This window comes from Rhinoderma darwinii, chromosome 4 (genome assembly GCF_050947455.1).
Source record: "Rhinoderma darwinii isolate aRhiDar2 chromosome 4, aRhiDar2.hap1, whole genome shotgun sequence".
Lineage (NCBI taxonomy): Eukaryota > Metazoa > Chordata > Amphibia > Anura > Rhinodermatidae > Rhinoderma > Rhinoderma darwinii.
The window spans coordinates 336,740,151-336,761,070 of NC_134690.1; the positions used below are offsets into that span (position 1 = coordinate 336,740,151).

At 41.0% G+C, this 20,920-nt stretch overlaps 1 protein-coding gene across 3 annotated transcripts in view; it reads right to left on the minus strand.

The window, feature by feature from the left end:
- The window catches only part of STRN (striatin), a 90,883-nt gene that overhangs the window by 3,198 nt on the left and 66,765 nt on the right, over positions 1–20,920 (minus strand). For all 3 annotated transcript variants that reach the window (XM_075862851.1, XM_075862854.1, XM_075862853.1), the window contains 8 exons: positions 17,065–17,201; positions 16,103–16,278; positions 12,389–12,436; positions 7,646–7,767; positions 6,932–7,099; positions 3,878–4,018; positions 1,353–1,454; positions 714–800 (listed from right to left, as the gene is read on the minus strand). In XM_075862851.1, coding sequence (XP_075718966.1) covers positions 714–800; positions 1,353–1,454; positions 3,878–4,018; positions 6,932–7,099; positions 7,646–7,767; positions 12,389–12,436; positions 16,103–16,278; positions 17,065–17,201 — 981 coding nt within the window. The remainder of the gene's footprint in view (positions 1–713; positions 801–1,352; positions 1,455–3,877; positions 4,019–6,931; positions 7,100–7,645; positions 7,768–12,388; positions 12,437–16,102; positions 16,279–17,064; positions 17,202–20,920) is intronic.

Here is a 20,920-nt window from a genome sequence, read left to right on the forward strand (position 1 = left end):
TAAAACAAGAAAATATGTTCATGGACTAAAACCAGTATAAAGTGCATATGAAATGCATGATAGCAAAGTTATCAACACAGCGAGTGCACAATTATCCATGTTCAATGTATCACCATGTCCATCTGAGATTTATGGAATTTCACTACGGCGACTTGGGCTCTTCTACGACTATGGAAGAGATACATAGCGCAATTGTCTACTGTACAACACTGCTATGATCTAAAACACACAATGAAGATGTACAACTACATTCATACAAGAGGGAACTGAATATACAGCCCTCCCCAATACACTTATTACCACACTTGCTTCTTTTACTCTCCTCCATAGGCTTTATCTGGTATGGCAGCTCAGTCCCAATGAAGTAAATAGGGCTGAGCTGCAACACCAGACACCGCTCATGGGCAAAAGTGGTGCGGTTTCTGGGGAAGGGGGAGAAGATATTTTTTTATCTAATCTTAGACAACTCTTATAAAGAACCCAGTGATACGTCATAGGAACAGAAAAATAAGAAAAGCAGAAGTGCCGAATAAGTTTCATTGGGTTTCTGTCATTTTGCGAGACAAAATAGCGCTATATTGTCTGGCAAATATGACGGAATCTGCAACAAAGTCTCCTGAGGAGATGTGAACAGAGCCCAACTGTTGTAGATACTATTAAAATGTTCTTGAGAAGCGTTCAGTAACTTTGTAACCCATGGTAGCAATACTCACTGCCAGACATCAGATACAATCCATTTGGATCAACAGCTAAACTTGTTACGGCATCTAAATGCGCCACCATTGAATGGATGAGTTTTCCTGGAGGGAAGAAAAATGTTACAGTTAACAAAAGAAATGGGAAATAAAAATAAAAACTGTGCTCGAGTTTTATATGGCCCTGGAATTCGTAAAACTTTGTGGAAAGCTGGAAAACGGAAAGCTAGATATAGAGCGAGAGGTTTCTGCAGCACCTCACAGTACAGGGAACGAACAGGCAGAGACAAAAAAAAAAAAAATTTAAACAAAGGGAGAGGAACCAGCCAGAAAGTTCACAACATAGAGGTTGCCTGTACACGTGTAACCTATCTGCTACTGGTGTCCAAAAAAATGCGGATAGCAAAAGCTTGGCATTGCATGTATGGGAAAATGTGAGCACTACAGACACCCAATGGTTAAACCTACTTTATACCATCAGTAAGTTGCATGTATTACTGGAATTCCTGCAGTAGCAATAGTCAGTTATCACTTTCATAAATGCTAACCATCATTCTGCATTTTCACCAGGTATTTTAGAAATGTCGCAGAGGCCTCAATATTCTCAAGCGAGAGCATGCGGTGCAGGACTGTGAATCATTGACATCCCATCCTTACCCGTATTGTTGTCATAAAACTTGATGTGCCGATCTTCATGAGCAGTAATGGTAATTGGAAGAGTCGAATGGCTAATAACTCGGTTTATCTGGCAGCTAGAAGCTACGGGAAACAAGTCAAGCACATTAGTCTCCATAGATACGCAGAACTTCTATGTACTACTACACCTATTCAGCTTCCAATTACAAACTCTAATCCTTACCCTTTATTTCCGTGGCTGCATTAACCTTTAACCCCTTCCCCCTGCTTGTATTCTGGGCCCTAATGACCAAGCCATTTTTTACGCTTTGCCATCGTCACATTCGAAGAGCTATAACTTTTTTATTTTTGCGTCGACATAGCTATATAAGGTCTTGTTTTTTGCGGGACAAGTTGTACTTTTTAATAGCACCATTTTGGGGTACATAGAATTTATTCATCAACTTTTAACTTTTTTGGGGGTGGGATAGAAGAAAACCTGAAATTTCACCACTCTTTTTGCGCACTAAATCTATGTAGTTTACCGTGTGGTATAAATAACACAATAACTTTATTCAATGGGTTGTTACAATTGCAAAGATACAAAATTTGTATAGATTATTTGTTTTTGTGTCTCCATATTTGAAGAGCCGTAACGTTTTTATTGTACCGCCGATTCAGTTGTATGAGGGCTTTTTTTTGCGGGACGACTTGTAGTTTTTATTGGTACCATTTTGGAGTAGATGCGACTTTTTGATCACTTTTCATCCAATTTTTTTTAAGTCCGGATTAACAGAAAACAGCAATTTTTCCATTGTTTAATTTTTTACGGCGTTCACCGTGCGGGTTAAATAATGTAATAGCTCTATAGTCGGGGTCGTTACGGTCGCGACGATACCAAATAGGCGCAACTTTTTTGCTTTATTGTGTTTTTTTTTTTAATAGTAAAGCATTTTGTAATGGGAAAAAGTGGGTTTTTCATTTATTTATTTTTCACATTTTTTAACTTTATTCAAATTTTTTTTTAAACTTTTTTACTAGTTCCACTAGGGGACTTTAATATGCGATCGCTATTATAATACACTGCAATACTTTTGTATTGCAGTGTATTACTGCCTGTCCGTTTAAAACGGACAGGCATCTGCTCGGACATGCCTCCGGCATGACCTAGCAGGCATTCACTACAGGCAGACCTGGGGGCCTTTATTAGGAACTGGGGATCTTATCGCCGGATGTCAGTCGGATGAGAGTGAGCTCCCTCCCTCCAAAACCACTCAGATGCGGCGCACGCTATTGAGCGCCGCATCTGAGGGGACAAACAGGTGAGATCGATACGAATATCGATCTCACACGTTCGAGCAGGGATGCCTCCAGCCCTCAGCTACCTCTGGCAGCTGAGAGCAGGGAGATTTCACGGCTCCCTGCTCTGTTTACTTTATTCTGATGCAGCGCCGTGAAACGGCTATTGCATCAGAATAAAGCCCACTAATGACCGCCATGAAAAGGCTCATCGGCGGTCATTAAGGGGTTAAGGAGAACCCAGTCTACCCTTCTTACAACTTGTACAAGGTTCTTGGCCACATTAAAAGATTCACCAAAAACAACGTACGACACTAAAATTTAAAAAAATAAAAAAATTGGCAAAAACACTTTGTAGTCATTCGGCATGACAATAATAGTTAATACAAACCAGAAGACCTAATAATAATAATAATAACAACAACAACAGTAACTAATCGTTACACGTATGATGAAAATTCTTACAATTTGTTCTGATGAAACAAATTTAACAGACAGAAGATCTTTAGATTTTTTTTATGACCATCATTAATTAACTTTTTCACTGCCAAGGACATTTGTAACATGTCAATTTTTTTTGCGATAGTTGCTACTATAATATAAGGGCTAGGGCTTCAGTTTTGGTATCATTTTTAAGACCAACTTTCGAAGCAATATTCGGGTGCAGCACTTGTTTAAAAAGAGAATTGTTTTTTTCTTACTGGTTCTGTGTAGGGAGGCTGCAAGTGACAGCAGGAAGATAGATAGAGCCTGTTACCGTTCTCTCTCCTCATGTACAACCTTCCAGTGACCCCAGGGGTAGGGGGGATACAGCAACTTTAAATGTCATCACCCCCTTACTAATGAGAGAATACGTGCTCGCGGACTCTCAATAGGGGGTCTATTTCCCCCTACTACAGGAGTGAGAAGAGGAGTAGTCACCCATCAAATCACCCCTTGCGCCTCATCAGACCATTTGTCGACTACGACTCCGATGTTTACTGGCATCTGGATCATTGAGATTTTTTGTCTTCAGTTCTGGCGATTATGTAAAGATGTTCATGTAGACACAGATAAGTGGCCTGTATAAACTCTGCACATCCTGAACTATTATTTTTTGGGAGTGCTGTGCGTCTCAGGCTCTGCTGGGGTCAGACTTTTAGCTACACATGAATATGCATTGTAACGGTGGCAATTTCAATAAATTCTCCTCATTCATAAAAACCAGACAAACTGAATAAAAAAAAAGAAGAAAAAATAGTCTTTTAAAAAGTGCTAACAATACATACCTGTATCTATACAAGACTCTAATGTTAAAACTTTCTGCCGCGTCTCCAAATTGAAAATACTTGTGTGTCCACTATCAAAAGATGCAACCATGTGAGCTGGGTCACTGCTTACTAGGTCCACAGAGGAAGGTATTCCTAATTCTACAGAAAAAAATAATTTAATTACTTCTTGTTGAACATGTTCTATGATAAATATAAGAATTTGGGTAAAATGATAAATGTAACATTGGATGTGGTAAAAAATACACAATACAATGTTCCAATTTTAGAATCAGGTGACAGATAACTATTATATTTTATCTAACAGTACATTAGCGCATATTATTATTATTACAGTTGTCCTTAACAGAACAAAAAAACACAAGTAACGATCGAGGCCCCATGCACACGACCGTATTTTTTCCCTCCCGTAAATACTGGCGTAAATACGGGTCCTTTGTCACACGTATTTATGGACACGTGCCCGTAAATACGGGTCCGTAGTCACCCGTATTCCACCCTTATTTACGGACCCGTTTTCTCTGCTTCTCTTTACACATAGAGAGATATTGCACTGCACTAATCGGCAGCTCCTTCTCTCTATCCAGCTCTGATCGGCAGCCTCTTCTCTATCAGTGCTGGATAGAGAGAAGGGGCAGCCCTTTCAGGCAGAGTTTCCGCAACGATAGAAAGAAAAAGTTCATACGTACCCCGGCCATCTTGGTGACACGCCCCTCTTGACATCCAGTCCGACCTCTCTGGATGACGCAGCAGTCCATGTGACCGCTGCAGCCTGTGATTGGCTGCAGCGGTCACATGGGATGAAACGTTCTCCCAGGAGGCCGGACTGGAGGAAGAAGCAGGGAGTTCTGGGTAAGTATGAACTTTTTTTTGTTGCGGGTTATTGAAGGAAACATTAGAAATCTATATTGTGAGCGCCGCGCATGGTACTCACCGTCCAGCGGTAGTCACTGTCCAGGGTGCTGAAAGAGTTACTGCCAATCAGTACAGCCCCATCTCTCTATCCAGCACTGATCGTTTAACTCTTTCAGCACCCTGGACAGTGACTACCGCTGGACAGTGAGTACCATGCGTAGCAAAGCTCCCGTAATTACGGGTGCACACACGTAGCCACCCGTAATTACGGGAGCCCCATGGACTTCTATGGGCCTGCCCGTGCCGTAATTATGGCCTGAAATAGGACATGTTCTATATTTTTCAACGGCCAGGGCACCTTTCCCTAAGCAAACAGGAAGGTACCCGTGGCCACTAGAAGTCTATGAGCCCGTAATTACGGGCGTTTTTACGGTCGTGTGCATGGGGCCTAAGGACATACAGACTGGCATTCTAGTAAGAATATATTGTGGTAAAGAAGCCAAATGTGGCTCGCAGGCCTCTTTCATTCGGGTCTGGGCAACTCAAACCTATGTCGAAAAAGTATACAGGAGTCTGAGACAGTCCTGGATTCCTAGTACTGTCCTGTAACACGTGACAGAACTTTTATCCCCAACTTGTCTTTTTTAGTGCCGATATCGGACCATTAATATGGAACGGGAAAAAAAAGCTACAGTCAAAAGCCTGATGAGCCAATTGTCCGCAAGCACCTGTTGGAGTAGAGAACAGCGAAGGACCATGGTAAAGATAAGGGTCTTAAATATAAGACCCTTATCTTTACCATGGTGCCTCGCTGTTCTCTACTAGGGGCAATGTGGCTAGCACATTTGTATGTGCACTGCTGTAGTGGTAGCTACTCTGTCATGGTAACATACCCTGCAGTACGATTGCATTTTTAATTTCTTTTTAATGGACTTTTCAATGGATGTAGTGGACACAATATAATAAGATCTGTGCAGTCAGAAAAATTATGCGCGCAATACCGTATTGAGGTTAGTACTGTGTTGGCATTCGTATTTGGCTTATACTACTGCCACCACTGTGTAGGTACTGGGTCTCCATATTGTGGGGAAAACTCTGTGAGCACGACCATTTAGAACAATTCAAAGCCATCACTTGCACCACTAGGTTTTGGTACCCAGATGGAGAACAGCGGATTGTTTTATAACCAGGGTAAGTTCTAGTGGTGTGGCTACTGAAATAAAGGGTGGGAAATAAAACCCCACAAATTTCCTACAGGACTTCTTCTACTCTCCCAGGATTGAAGCCGTATGAATTGCTGCTATCCCAAAGCTGCCACCCCTGGTATATCAAATGAGTCCAATATTTTCTAGTAAATATTAATAAAGCGTAATGTGTTATGTGGAGGTGTTTAAAGACCCGTCATACACATTCACATAATACATTGTATTAAATATTTCAACAGTGATTTTTACACCATATACAAAGCTTCTATATTGTGAAATCATTTTTAGTGTGTACGTGACAGAAACATAAATATGGTATCAATAAATGGCATGCTTGATAATGTATTAGATCTTGACTGCGATAAGTATTAAATAATACAGTAAAATTCCTTTAATCTGACCTTAATAGGACCAATGGGTGTTGGATTATCAAATTTAAGAGTATACATCTAGCCATATTTGGAAAAACGTCATCTTAAAATAAAATATTAAAGTATGCTCGTACTTACATTAAAAAAACACAACAACTTTTGACATGTCATACTGCCATGTCAGAAGTTTCGCTCAGTGGGGGTCTGAGCAGTGATACCCCCTCCAATCACTAAAACGAAGCGGCAAAATCGCTCAGGCGAACTCTGAACCGCTTTGTTTCTGCTTGGCTCTGCTCGAAGAGCCGAGCGAGCGCTGTACAGACTCAAAATAAAGTCTGAGTTCGTAAACCACTCACTCTGCTTTCTGATGAGTCAAACAGAGCCGATCGGAAAATAAGTAGCTCAGCGCTCACCGAACGTTTTTGCTGCTTTGTTTTAGCGATCGGAGGGGGTCTCAGTGCTCACCGATCAAAACTTCTGACATGACACTATGACATGTCAAAAGTTTTATGAGTACAGGTACACTAACAATATGCAGCTTTCAAATTCTGCTCAAATACATACAAGGACTACAGCATAATGCAGATTCACCAATCTGCTCATTAATATTGTTATTCGGTTACCTTGGTTTTCATTAAATATGCTTAATGCAGGGGCAGCTTCTAGCGCATTCCATACTCTAAGTGTTCCATCTGCTGATGCGGACAACAAACGCTGATGAGCCGTGCTGTACACCAAGCCCCAAATAGCATCAGTGTGGCCTTCAAACGCACCCCGAAGAACTGAAGGATCTGTAAATGTTAAATGTATGAAATTCAATTCCCATGCAATTAACAAGTTTAACATGAGAGCACTGCAATATCCACACAATCTGAATGGCAAGTGGAGAGCGACATTACAATTGTTTGCAACAGGGTAACCCCAACCAACTGAATGGTAGTCACGAATATGGGAGTTACGGAAACAGCGTAGTTCAGCGAACCACGCCATTTCCGTTATTCATGGTCGGAAATCACACGCTTCAGCCGCAACACCGAGCAGTGGAACGGGGTTTAGGGGGCCCCGTTCTAAAGATTGGTAGGGGTCCCAGAGGTGGGACTCGCATCTATCTGACATTTATGACATATCCACAGGATGTGTCATAAACGTCTCTGATGGGAAAACCCCTTTAACATGTTGGACATTATGGCATAAGTCTGTAGCCAATTAGCAAACTGGGTAGATAATTATATAACCTGTTAACATACAACAAAGTTGTGATAATTAGGATTGAGTTGCATTAAAAAAAATAAAACTACAAAAATGTAGTAATATTTTTTATCCCAGTTCAAACATACCATACGAGTCATATGGATCCACATTAGGATTCGGTGTGTTCCAGCTCTGGATGACACCATCGGTTCCTCCACTGTAACATTGTTCCCCGTTATTACTCATTACCACACATAGAACCGGACCCCTGAAAAAAATAAAATAAAATTGTATGAATAACCACTGCAAATAAGACCAACTCATGACACTTAGGCATACTGTTGCTAAATGCTAAAGGTATGGTAAGGTCTTGGCCATATATTAGTACGTCAAAAATAAGAAAAAAAAGAGTCTCAATTTGGTAATCGAATGTGATAGTTTTTTAAAAAAAATTGACTTCGAGAGATCAGCGTTTTTCTATTTACTTGTGACGGCTATTTTGATAAAAGGGACTAAAGACAGTGCAACCAAATCTACAGTTTTACCGTCAGCTGTTGAGATAACCCAAAAGTTACAACAAATATGGCTGCACTTCCCATTGTCCTTTTTGCAAAATTGGTTGCCGCAAAAAAAACCCAAACCGGTCTAAAAGTAAAACAAACAATTATTATGCTTTAGTTGCTTCTCTAACCTTGACTTTACTAATATACGGCAAATTTTATGTTTTGGGGGGAAAATTTCTAAAACAAAAAAGTCTGATTTCCAAGACAAAATTATTACGTCTGACATATTAAATAGAACAATTATAAAGATACAGAAACAGTAGACTTTATATTTATTTTAAGCATTGCATGTATTATGGGTTAATATACTTTGTCTTTTTATTAAAAATGTTGCACCGTTTTTCTTCAGTTTGCATGTATTACAATACATTGCAAGTTGCTCAATCTCGACAGCTGGGCTCTGTTTACTCATTCTCCAGCTCCTCTACTCTTATGAACAATCATTTAATCAGAATTTTGATCAAATCAAAGTTGACCAACAACTTCTATGAACATTCAGGAGAAGTCATTAGGGGCTGGAGAGAGAGCAGACAGGGAAACCAACCGAAGCACTAAGCTCTGAACGACATCAAACAGCTCGCAAAGTCTTGGAATACAGGAAAAGGTGTCTAAGACTTTGAGGTAGCATTGAGAGTAGGGGCTTCCAGGGACCGGAAAAGTTTTCTGTGGTTTCCCCACAGTAATCCCTGCACTAATGAACGGGATTATTTTACCAACAAGAAGCATTGGATAGGGGCTGAGGAGATCATCAGTGAGAGCACATAGAATTGGTAAGGTTAGCATATTAGAAATATTATGTTAGAATTTTAGGCCCATTTAAATCTGGTCTAATTATCAGAAAGTCCTTTCAACTTTGTGGAGTTTGATAAACCACTTAAGGCTTCGTTCACATCTGGTTTGGTACTCCGTTCATGGGTTCTGCCTGAGCTTTCTGTCAGGGGAACCCACGAATGGAATGCAAACAAACGGAAACCATAGCTTCCAGTTTGCATCCCCATTGATTTCAATGGTGATGGACCCGATGCAAATGGTTTCCGTTTGTCACCGTTGTGTAAGGGTTCTGTCGTTTTGAAGGAATGAATAGCCTAGTCGACTGCGCTATTCCGTTATAACGACAGAACCCTTACACAACGGTGACAAGCGGAAACCATTTGCACCGAATCCATCACCATTGAAATCAATGGTGATGTAGACGGAGACCTATGGTTTCCGTTTGTATTCTGTTCATGGGTTCCCCTGACTGAAAACTCAGACGGAAACCATGAATGGAGTCCCGGCGCAGATGTAAACGGAGCCAAAAGCGTAACCAACCTTTCAGGTGGCTTTTCAGAATAAGTGGTCATAGGTGTTCATGAGGAATAACACTTTCTATTTATAGGACTTGTATATTGTATTTTTTAGCAGTTTTCCCATCTGCAGTCTCCGTTTTCTCTGAGCTAGTGGGTTGAGCCTAACTGCTATCATGTCTGCCATATACTGCACACATAGGAGAGCAGTAGGTTCTCTTCCCTATACTCTATTTATCACATATATAGAAGCTGTTGCAGCAGCATGGGGAGATTGCAGCAGTAATGAGCGGTGTATCTTTGAACCCAGCACTGGGGTGCGATAGAACACTTACTATAAAAGCTGCAGCAGCATCTGTGTGAGTCTCTGCCTCCCACTCTGCTCCTCTTTATAGACTTCTATGGGCAGCTGTAAACTGATATCTCAGTCCGTCACCTCTTGTGGAGACTGATTTAGCAGTCAAATCAGAGTGAGGGTACAGTTAGAAAAAGGGGGGAGGGGACCCTGATAAGTGGAGAAATCTGCATTTTTTTTCTAAGAAGTTTTATATTCACTTGTACTATTAAATTATGCCACGTTTGTTACCATTTAAAGGATAAAGGTTTAACAATTCCAAAAAATATATGGAAGTAATTTAATCTTTTTTTCCCCTTGCAATGATTAAAACCAGTAAATTATTAAATGCCGAAAGGGGTCCAGTACTAGTCTAAATGTGTGTAACAAAGCATCAGTACATGAGATGCTTCAGAATAAGTAGTAGGTGCTTGTGCAACAACGGCAGACTCGTAGGTGTGATCTTGTCCGTGAAGCCACCATCATCAGTTTTAACAGGGTGTATATTACCAAGTATTAGCACGTAATGTGTTTATTCGTTTATAAGATACAATTCGATAAGTACAAACCCAGATTTATTGTCTTCTAGAGGTTGAGTTGCATTTATCTGCAGTGTTTCTTAGCAGAATTTAATTTCAAACACATTCAAAATAATTAGCAGATCCACAAATGTACTTCCCTGAATAGAATATATACAAAGGAATTGAAATATGATGTGATGGAGGCGGGTATACGAGTTACTTTAAGTGTAAATATTCCGATATCGTAGCGTTAGGGATAGAATCTCTTGAAGCCGGCGTGCAATAACAAACAAAAGCAACATGACAAAATAGTTCTGGTAATTTGCATCCTAATAATTGCTCTATAAATAGAACTTTAATCACTTCCGTAAAATTTCCCAAAATATATTTTACTAATTTATGCAGGCTGAAAAATTGCTTTGATTTATACTGATCGTTAAGTAGCTAAATACAAAGCAAAACACTATGGAAGACATTTATCTAGTGCAAGACAAAGAGGAGTTGTAGCTAAATCAATACAACTTTAGTGGCAACTGCTGCACTTTACTAGTTTTGCTAGAACTCTCCCAAACACAATTGTATCCATTCCGACTGATCAAGCTAACTTGACTTCATCATAGGCCGTATGGGTTAATCCATGGGTAACAAGGAACCCTTGCAAGGTACGTATAAGCGTTCCCAGTCCTGTGGTCAAAGTTTCTTGTACGTCTAACCAGATAAAGGTAGTCCTAAGAGGGAGAGCGTTTGTATTCGTAGATCCAATAGTGCATTGTACACGCCTATCTCAGGGACGGAGAGTGATCACATTGGATGTAGTAATAATAATAAAAAAGGCACAGCAAGGGCTTGTCCACACGCAACAGATTTTCTTCAGACAATCCGCTGCGGAAAAACTGCAACATTTCCTGCGTTTTTTGCTGCAAAAATAGTGCGGATTTTGCGGCCTTTTTTTCAAGCCTGTGTAATTGTGACATCTCTGAAAAACGCAGGAATGTGGTCCACTTACCGCAGCAGTAATTGACAACGCTGCGGAACTAAAAGATACACACCGCAGGTAAATTTCTAGACTGTGTGGATGATATTTTTTCATTCACACCCACTTTGCTGCTAGTGTATTCTGCTGTGTATTTTCCGTCAGCGGACAGAAAATATGCAGCAATTTCGTTACGTGTGGACAAGCCCTTAAAGAGGCTCTGTCACCACATTCTAAATGCCCTAGATTGTACCTGATGTGATCGGCGCTGTAATGTAGATTACAGAAGTGTTTTTTACTTAGAAAAATGATCATTTTTGACGGAGTTATGACCTATATTAGCTTTATGCTAATGAGTTTCTCAATGGACAACTGGGCGTGTTTTACTTTTTGACCAAGTGGGCGTTGTACAGAGGAGTGTATGACGCTGACCAATCAGCGTCATACACTTCGTTCCATATCACTATATCACTATGTGCAGCCACATAAACACACTATAACAATACTGCAGTGTCCGGACAATGAATATACATTACCTCCAGCCAGGACGTGATGTGTATTCAGAATCCTGACCACTTCTCTGCACCTCTCTGTGAGTTACAGCATAGCAGGCGTAGTCTCGCGAGATTACGCTGTAAACTGTCATTTACAGCGAGATCTCGCTGTGCTGTAGTCTCACACAGACGCTACAGAAGTGGTCAGGATTTTGAAGGTAATGTATATTCATTGTCATGACTGCAGTAATGTTACAGTGTGTTTATGTGGCTGCCCATAGCGATATAGCCATATCGCTATCTGCTGTGTAAATGAATGGAGAGAAGTGTATGACACTAATTGGTCACTGATTGGTCAGCGCCATACACTCCTCTGTACAACGCCCACTTTGCCATATAGTAAAACACGCCCAGTGTCCATTGGGAAACTCATTAGCATAAAGCTAATATAGGTCATAACTCCGCCAAAAATGATCGTTTTTCTAAATAAAAAACACTGCTGTAATCTTCATTACAGCGCCGATCACATCATGTACAAGATAGGCCACTTATAATGTGGTGACAGAGCCTCTTTAAGGGATTATGATACTATGGCTTAATACTGTGTAAACGCTCTAATGATAACCTCGTAGAATCTCACCCTGAAAGAACTGATCATATCAATAGGATATACTGAGAATAAAGTCAAAACCCACAAGTGAAGGGGCATTGTTATTACCTGTGTGCTCGGAAAGTATATATTGGTTCCACATCAAGAGAAGCGCTCCTAGGATAAAACATTAAAAAAAATGATGAAAAACTATCTCTAACTCCTTTCATGACGGAGTAGCAACAGAATACAGAGAAGTACCAGTGGTCGGGTGCAATTCAATCCTCCCAGACTCAGGCTATGAGTCCAATAGCAAAAAAATAGAGGCAGCACTCCAAGTGTATGAAAAAAAGCGGTGCGTTTAATTCACCTCAGCAGCAACGCTTCAATCCAACTCACTGTGATGCTTGAAAGATCCCACTGAGTTGAATTGAAACGTTGCTGCTGGGGTGAATTAAAACACACCACTTTTATCATAACATTTTTTGCATGAGATAAAATCAATAATCATTTATTACTGTTTACCTGTGCAGCTATTCCAGATATTTAAATGTAACAACCTTCTTCTCATTGCAGCTTTTACCAAAAGTTAAACCAATTGGACAACCCCTTCTCCAACATAAGCGGGCCCTGAAATCTACGGTTTCACTGGTGGAGTATTTGGTATTTCATGCACAATGTCCATTGCGTGTTTTATGCCACGAAAAAAGCAAATACGCCTTATGTGACTGCACCCTAAGGGGATGTGCACAAGTAGTGTTTTCGGCCATTTTTCAGGCCGTAAACGTCCCAAAAAATAGGAAGCAGAACGCCCACAAACATCTGCCCATTGGTTTCAATAGGAAATACGGTGTTCTCTTCCGACGGGGCGTTTTTTACGTGGCAATTTTTCAAAGCGGACACTTAAAAAAAAACAAAAAAAACAAAAAAAAAAACTGCCACTAAAAAGTACATGTCACTTCTGGAGACGTTTTTGGTGCCATTTTTCATAGACTCTATAGAAAAACAGCTCCAAAAACGCCACGAATAACGCAACTTTAATAAAAACCGGCTGAAAATCAGGAGCTGTTTTCCCTTGAATACAGCTCTGTATTTTCAGATGTTTTTGACTAAGCGTGTGAACATACCCCAACAGTGCTGCTTGACATTTAGTAGTCAAATTACTTGTTTCTACAAGGAATAAATTATGCCACGAGTGGCATCCAGCCTCCGCAGAAAGACTGCAACAAGACTTGCTACCATAGGTAGCATTTACAGGTCACGATTTTACTGTGTGGCAAAATGTTTAACCTGTTCACACAAATGGGCGTACCATTACATACTAATGTAGGTAGTAGGAAGTTACGGTACACCCAATTCCTGCTTTGAAAAGTGCACTCATTTGTTGCGGATTTATCCCATTGGATATAATGGGGAAGTGAAAATCTGCAACAAATGTAAATGGTTTCCGATTTTGCTGCGGATTACCCATGGATCTGCAGCAAAATCTACAGGTCAGCACAATTTTTAAATATACAGTAATATGAAAAAGTTTTAGGCAGTTGTGGAAAAACACTGCAAAGTAAGAATGTTTTCAAAAATAGAAGTGTTAAGTTTTTATTTATCAATTAACAAAATACAAAGTGAATGAACAGAAGAAACATGTAAATCAATATTTGGTGTGACCACCATTTGCCTTCAAAACAGCATCAATTCTTCTAGGTACACTTGCACAAAGTCATGGATTTTGTAGGATCAGTTAGGTATATGATCAACCAATTATTCCAAACGGGTGATAATTATCATTTTCACATGAAGGTTGAAACAGTCATTAACTGTAACAGAAACAGCTGTGTAGGATAGAAGGGCTTAAAACTGGGTGAGGAACAGCTAAACTCTGCTACAAAGGTGAGGTTGTGGAAGGGAAGACCGTTTCATGCCACAGGTCCACCATAGCAAGACTGAGCACAGCAACGAGACACAAGGTAGTTATACTGCATCAGCAAGGTTTCTCCCAGGCAAAGATTTAAAAGCAGAATGGGGTTTCAAGATGTGCTGTTCAAGTTCTTTTGCAGAAGCACAAAGAAACAGGCAACGTTGAGGACCGTAGACGCAGTGGTCGGCCAAGGAAACTTAGTGCCGAAGATCAAAGACATTTGCTTACTTCTCTTCGAAATTGTAAGATTTCCAGCAGTGCCATCAGCGCAGAACTGGCAGAAACCAGTGTGACCCAGGTACACCCATCTACTGTTTGGAAAAATCTGGTCAGAAGTGCTCTTCATGGAAGGTTTGTGGCCAAAAAGTGATACCTTCCATGTGGAAACAAGGCCAAGCAACTCAACTATGCACAAAAACATAGGAACTGGGTGCAGAAAAATGGCAGCAGGTGCTCTGCACTGAAGAGTTAAAATTTGAAATATTTGGCTGTAACAGAAGGCAGTTTGTTCGCCGAAGGGCTGGAGAGCGGTACAATAATAGGTGCCTGCCGGCAATAGTGAAGTATGGTGGAGGCTCCTTGCAAGTTTGGGACAGCATTTCAGCAAATGGAGTTAGGGATTTGGTCAGGATTAATGGTGTCCTCAATGAGGAGAAATACAGGCAGATACTTATCCCATCATGCAAGATCATCAGGGAGGAGTCTGATTGGCTCCACATTTATTCTGCAGCAAGACAACAACCCCAAACATACAGCCAATGCCATTAAGAACTATATTCAGCGTAAAGAATAAGGAGCCCTGGAAATTATGATATGGCCCCCACAGACCACTTATCTCAACAACGAGTCTGTCTGGAATTACATTAAGAGACAGGAGTTGAGGAAGCCTACACCTACAGAAGATGTGTTTTTTTTTCTCCAAGATGTTTGGAACAACCTCCCTGCTAAGCTCCTTCAAAAACGGTGTGCAAGTGTACCTAGAAGAATTGATGCAGTTTTGAAGGCAAAGGGTGGTCACACCAAATTTTAATTTAGATTTCTCGTTATTCACTTTTGTTTTTATCATTTCAAATACAAACTATTACTTCTGCTTTTGAAAGCATTCTTACTTTGCTGTATTTTTCCACAACTAACAAACTTTTGTACTGTATGTATTATTCAATAATTATAATATAATGCTATTGTATAAGACTGATGAACCTAATAGGAAAGCGCAGGTTCAGATCTGTCCTTGACTGGCATCTACGGGAAGTTGCATTATCTAAGCAGTTAAGGACTTAGAAGTCTATTGTGTTGTCAAAGGTTGCAACATATTGCTTTTTACATATTTAACACAATCGGAGCAGCTACTAAGCTGAGGCGGTCATTGGTTTACATCAGTAGACAGAATTAACTGAGGCCTTTGCTTAAGATAAGCATAATCAATGCCTGGAAGCATTTGACATGACTTGCTGGTCGAAATATCCATTAGCATCCATTAAGACTATTTTAGTCAATTATATTGACTTTCTAAACAAGCCTCAGTGACAATGTTCACTATTCTGTCAAACTCTCCTGCCAACGAGAGGCAAGGCCTTTAACTTTAATATACACTGAGGGCTACCAGAAATCCAGTGTTACTGAAAGTAATGACAGAAAATTGATGCGAACATTATAAAAGCACGCCAAATTATAAACTATGTACAAGCTCAACACAAGTTCAGCTACTTTGACATTTTCTTCCTACAGTGTGAAGGGCTTCTGTCCCTTAATAATCAGAGAAGTAAAGACTCGGAAAAAAACTATTTCCCCGTTTCAGCATCAGCAGTCGGATGTATAATGCCAGCCTGTGCATGCTACCCCAAAGAGAGGAGCCAAGCTCCAACTAATCTCCGCCTGTCTTTAGATAGATTATACTAAATTTCTAGGTAAAACAATGAAAGGCATACTTTTTTGCAGGAGCAGTCTTTTGCAGATTCCACATTTTTAATGTATGATCTTCAGATGCAGTTACAAGGACTGGCTCTGTTGGGTGGAACGCAAGTCCCCGTATTCCGTCAAAGTGACTTCTAAGTGTAAACTTGGGATTCCATGTTTTTCTAAGTGCATCCTTGTTGTTTGCAATCTGTGAAGGAAATGGAAACTAGTAAAACTTACATACACCTTTCAATTAAGAAACCTAGAGAATGATTGTGGCACAGAAATAGAATTTTTGCTAAAGGATAAAAGCAGACCCATGTAAAAACCACAAATACATATCAGAAGATAAGTCAATTTACAAATTCAAATTGAGATTTGAAAAAGATTTTTTTGGGCCCGTGTGTGAAAGCTTCTGGCTTCAGAATGGATTCGGGGAAATTCTGGTGAATGACATCGCCTTTGCCCGTCCACTCCATTTACTTACAGTCTGACATATAATTACAGCCATCAGCTTAATCTAAGAGCGTCCCAGACTGTGGGAAAGAGTCAGTTCAAAGTCACGGTGATAGTGGCCGAGGTGACTACGCAGGGATCGCAGTGGTGGCTTTTAGCTAGCCTATTTAGAAAAGGATGTCAGGGATGAATATCTGACATCATATGCAAAGCAAACTGTCAAACCAGACAGCCGCCAGAATGGCAGAAATATGAACATTTTTTTTCAGTTTTTGGCTTTTATAAAAGAGGCTTCTATGCGGTCACAATGCTCTATGCCCACCTTCCAAATAAAAGATCACAAATAAACTTAAATTTGATGATCGTATAGGTGGAATTTATATATTTTATATTTCTATATAAAGTGTATTTTACTGAATAATTACTTATTTATACGAGATCAAAATGGGAAGGGTGAACAGAAGGAATCCATGAGGACTGCATGAACATTTTACCAAAAGTTACTATCCAGCAAAAATCTCAATACATCATAACTTACATCATACGTCAAAGAGTCTGCCTCATTGGCCACTGTGAGCCCTGCCAATTCTCCTAGTCCGAGTTCATTCTCTAACGCCTCATCCGCCCCCATGATGAAAGATTTTCCAGATGACGGTGGAAACGTTAATGCTTCAACTGCAGAAAACAAAAAACAAAAAAATATAAATCTTCTTATATACAAATACATAACTTGCTTTAGTTTAAGACCTCCTGCACATGGATGTAGCTGTGTGCACGGTCCGTGACTACGGCACGTATGGGCAGCGGAGTGTCATCCGCGGGCCGTCCGCAATCACGGATCGTGCGCACACAGGATGTGCATTCATTTATTTATTTTTTTGCGGTCCGGGCTCCAGGCAATGCATAGCCTGTGGAAACAATGGTCATGTTCATTGGCCCATAGGTTAGCATGTGTTTTATACTATCCACAATTGCAGATAGTATACGGCCGCTAAACCTCGTGTGCATGACACCTAAAGGTGGAGGAACTTAGTTTTTTCTTATCAGTAAGCATCTCAATTTTAAATATTAATTTTTATCCCCCCCCCCCCCCCCCCCACCTAACAGACTATGAACAGTATGTCCAGAAGGGGGAAAATTACTATTAACTCCATCCTGGCGCAGCCAATTTCAGTTTTTCATGCGGTCGTTTGAGCACTTGAGAATATACTGAAATACTTCTGTATTACAGTGTATTGTCCTATTAAACAGCCCCTCTGGTAGGGGCCTTATAGGAGTAGCAAGATGGCAGACATGAGGCCTTTATTATTAGGCCCCCGGCTGCCATGACAACCCATCGGCATAATTGCACTGGGGGTGAAGAGTGATAGAGGGGCATCTAACAGCTTAGATGCAGTGGTTGCTATTGATCACAGGGAGCCGATGGTTGCCATGGCAGCCTAAGGGCCTAATGAGAGAGAGAGAGATATATATATATATATATATATATATATATATACATATATACACAAGTACGGTGTATTGTAAGTATTGCAGTATATTATGCAACAGTCACTATTTCAAGTCCCCTAGGAGAACTAATAAAATAAGTAAAAAACAGTTAAACAAAAGGTTTTTGTTTTTTTAAATATACAAAACAAAAAAAATCCCTTTTTTTCCATTTCTCCCTAAAAGTAATATAAAAAAAACAACAAACATTTGGTATTTCCGTGTTCATAAAAGTCTGAACTATTCCAATATGACATTTAACCCACACAGTGAATGCTGTAGAAGAAACCCAAACCCTGTTCTAGCTTTTTGTACTCACGCTGCCCCCGGCCACTTCCTGATTACATGGTCGGGAGTTACGGAAACAGTAATTCGCTGAGCTACGCTATTTCCGTAAGTCCCATCGAACTGAATAGTAGTTACGGAAACCGCGTAGCTCGCATTCTACACTGCTTCCGTAACTTCCATCCACTACTATGGGAGTTACGGAAACAGCATAGCTCAGCGAGTTACGCTGTTTCCGTAACTCCCGACCATATAAATCAGGAAGTGGCTGGGAGGCAGCGTGAGCACAAAAAGCTAGAACGGGGATTAGGGGGCCCCGTTCTAGAGATAGGTGCGGGTTCCAGAGGTGGGACCCGCAGCTATCTGACATTTATAACATATCCTGTGGATGTGTCATAAATGTCCTTCATGGGAAAACCCCTTTAGGCTATGTTCACACTGAGTATTTTGGGGGAGGAATATCTGCCTCAAAATTCCGTTTGGAACTTTGAGGCAGATATTCCTCTCCCTGCACGCCGATTTTCGCCCGCGGCCATTGAGCGCCGCGGGCATAAAACAGCGAGAAATACGCTTTCTCCTGCCTCCCATTGAAGTCAATGGGAGGTCGGAGGCGGAAGTGCCCGAAGATAGGGCATGTCGCTTCTTTTTCCTGCGAGGCAGTTTTACTGCTCGCGGGAAAAAGACGCCGACGCCTCCCATTGAAATCAATGGGAGGCGTTCTCGGGCCGTTTCTGCCGAGTTTTGCGACGCGGTTTCCGCGTCAAAAAACTCGGCAAAATACCCCGTGTGAACATAGCCTTACGGTGTTAAAACAGAATGCAACAGGACACAAAAATTATCCTTTCTTTTCGGTGTTGCTGAAGAACAGGATCCAGACAGACGCGGTTTTTTTTTAACAAAAAGAGTTAATCACAGCAGAAAAGGCATTTTGTTGCATCCGGTTTTGAAAAGGTAATTTTTTTTCTACCCTTGAAACAAAAAACATTAAGGTGTAATCCACCCAGTCTGGTGTGAACAGAGCCCAAAGGTGAAGTAAAGGTCCTCTAACCGAACGATTGCCATATAGAATAGAGTGGGAAAGGAACTTCGTTTAAGGAGCGCTTAATGTTTTTATTTCCTTTGCCTGAAGGTACGAACGGTTTTCTCTCACACCAAGCCTCTCGCTAAATATATAATGTATCCACTGAAGAACGGACCAAGATAACATGGCTATACAGCAGGGTCAGTGATACAAGATGCTTGTAAAGTACATTAGTCTTTTCCAGCAAGCGGGCAGTGTGTATGTCCTTAAAGCTTCACCAAACAGAATGGAATAAGATGCTGGTCACAATCTGCAATGTATCAAGTCATTAGCAGGTTCCATATGAGAAAATGCTCCTATAATCTTTTTTTTTTTCAAACAGCTCGACAAAGATGCAATAACAGTGACAGCCACAACAAGATGTGACAGATGCTTAGTTTAAGATTAGAAAAGAAGGAAAAACGTATGGAAGGTTGTTGTTGCTTGGAAACCAGCTTCATGCAACGTGTGGAGGAGTCCGATGAATCATGATCACAGATCTGCCACAAGCGCCAACATCTCATACCTCCTACTGTTCAAATCCTCCAAGCTTCAAGCACACCGCCATTTAGAAGCACAAATTACAAGGATCGCTGTATGCAACTGTATTGAATAATTCTCATATGCTGGTTCATTGTAAACCGTCATTCATCAAACATGTGAAACACGCAGTGCTAGATGTCAGCAGGGTGACATACAGTGCAGCATCCAGGAAAGATGGAGGTCACTTATTTGTGAAGGAATCAGTGCAATCATTTTCCATCATAGAACGGTCCATGAGATCAAAATATGCCATTACTGTTAATGAAATCTTCTCCACACCTTACAGATAACAGTACAAAGTACAGTACCAGCCACCAGTCTTCTGTCATGTAGACAAGTCAGAGGATGATTTTAGTATGGCTATGTGAGCCGTCAAGACCGCTGATGATCCAAACCAATTGGCTACACTGCACTAAATGGTGTCTGAATCACTTTGACACAGCTCCAGGGCATGTCAAAAGTAGACATTAAGTGGTACGGTCATGGTATATGCATTAGGGATGCACGATGCATCGAAACTTTGATACTGTTTCGATACCGTGCACCCTCAAACTGTTCGATAACGTTATTTCACGTATTTCGATACCAAGCTGTGCGGCCGCACAGCTTAGCATTGTAACACATGAATGTATGAGAGCGGGGCTGCGGCTGTGTAATGCAGCCATTGCCCCGCTCCTGTCAAGTGCGCGCGCGGTCAGTATGAGGTGATGCGGCCGGCATTGAAGACCGAACATGGCGGACGCACTGCAAAACACCCCCATGTTTTGTCTTTAGTTCCTGAACAGCCGCTCATTAGTGCAGCGCCGGCCGCATCACCTCATGCTGACCGCGCGTACGCACTTATCGTCAATGACTATTCGACAGCCGCGGTACCCTCTGTAATGGCGATAGAGAAACCTCTAATCTCCGCCGTTATTCCCCTAAATGCTGCGATCAAAGCAGACCGCAACATTCAAGGGGGAAATGAGAAGGGGGGGGGGGGTCCTGTGACGCGATTAAGGGACATACCATATATGGG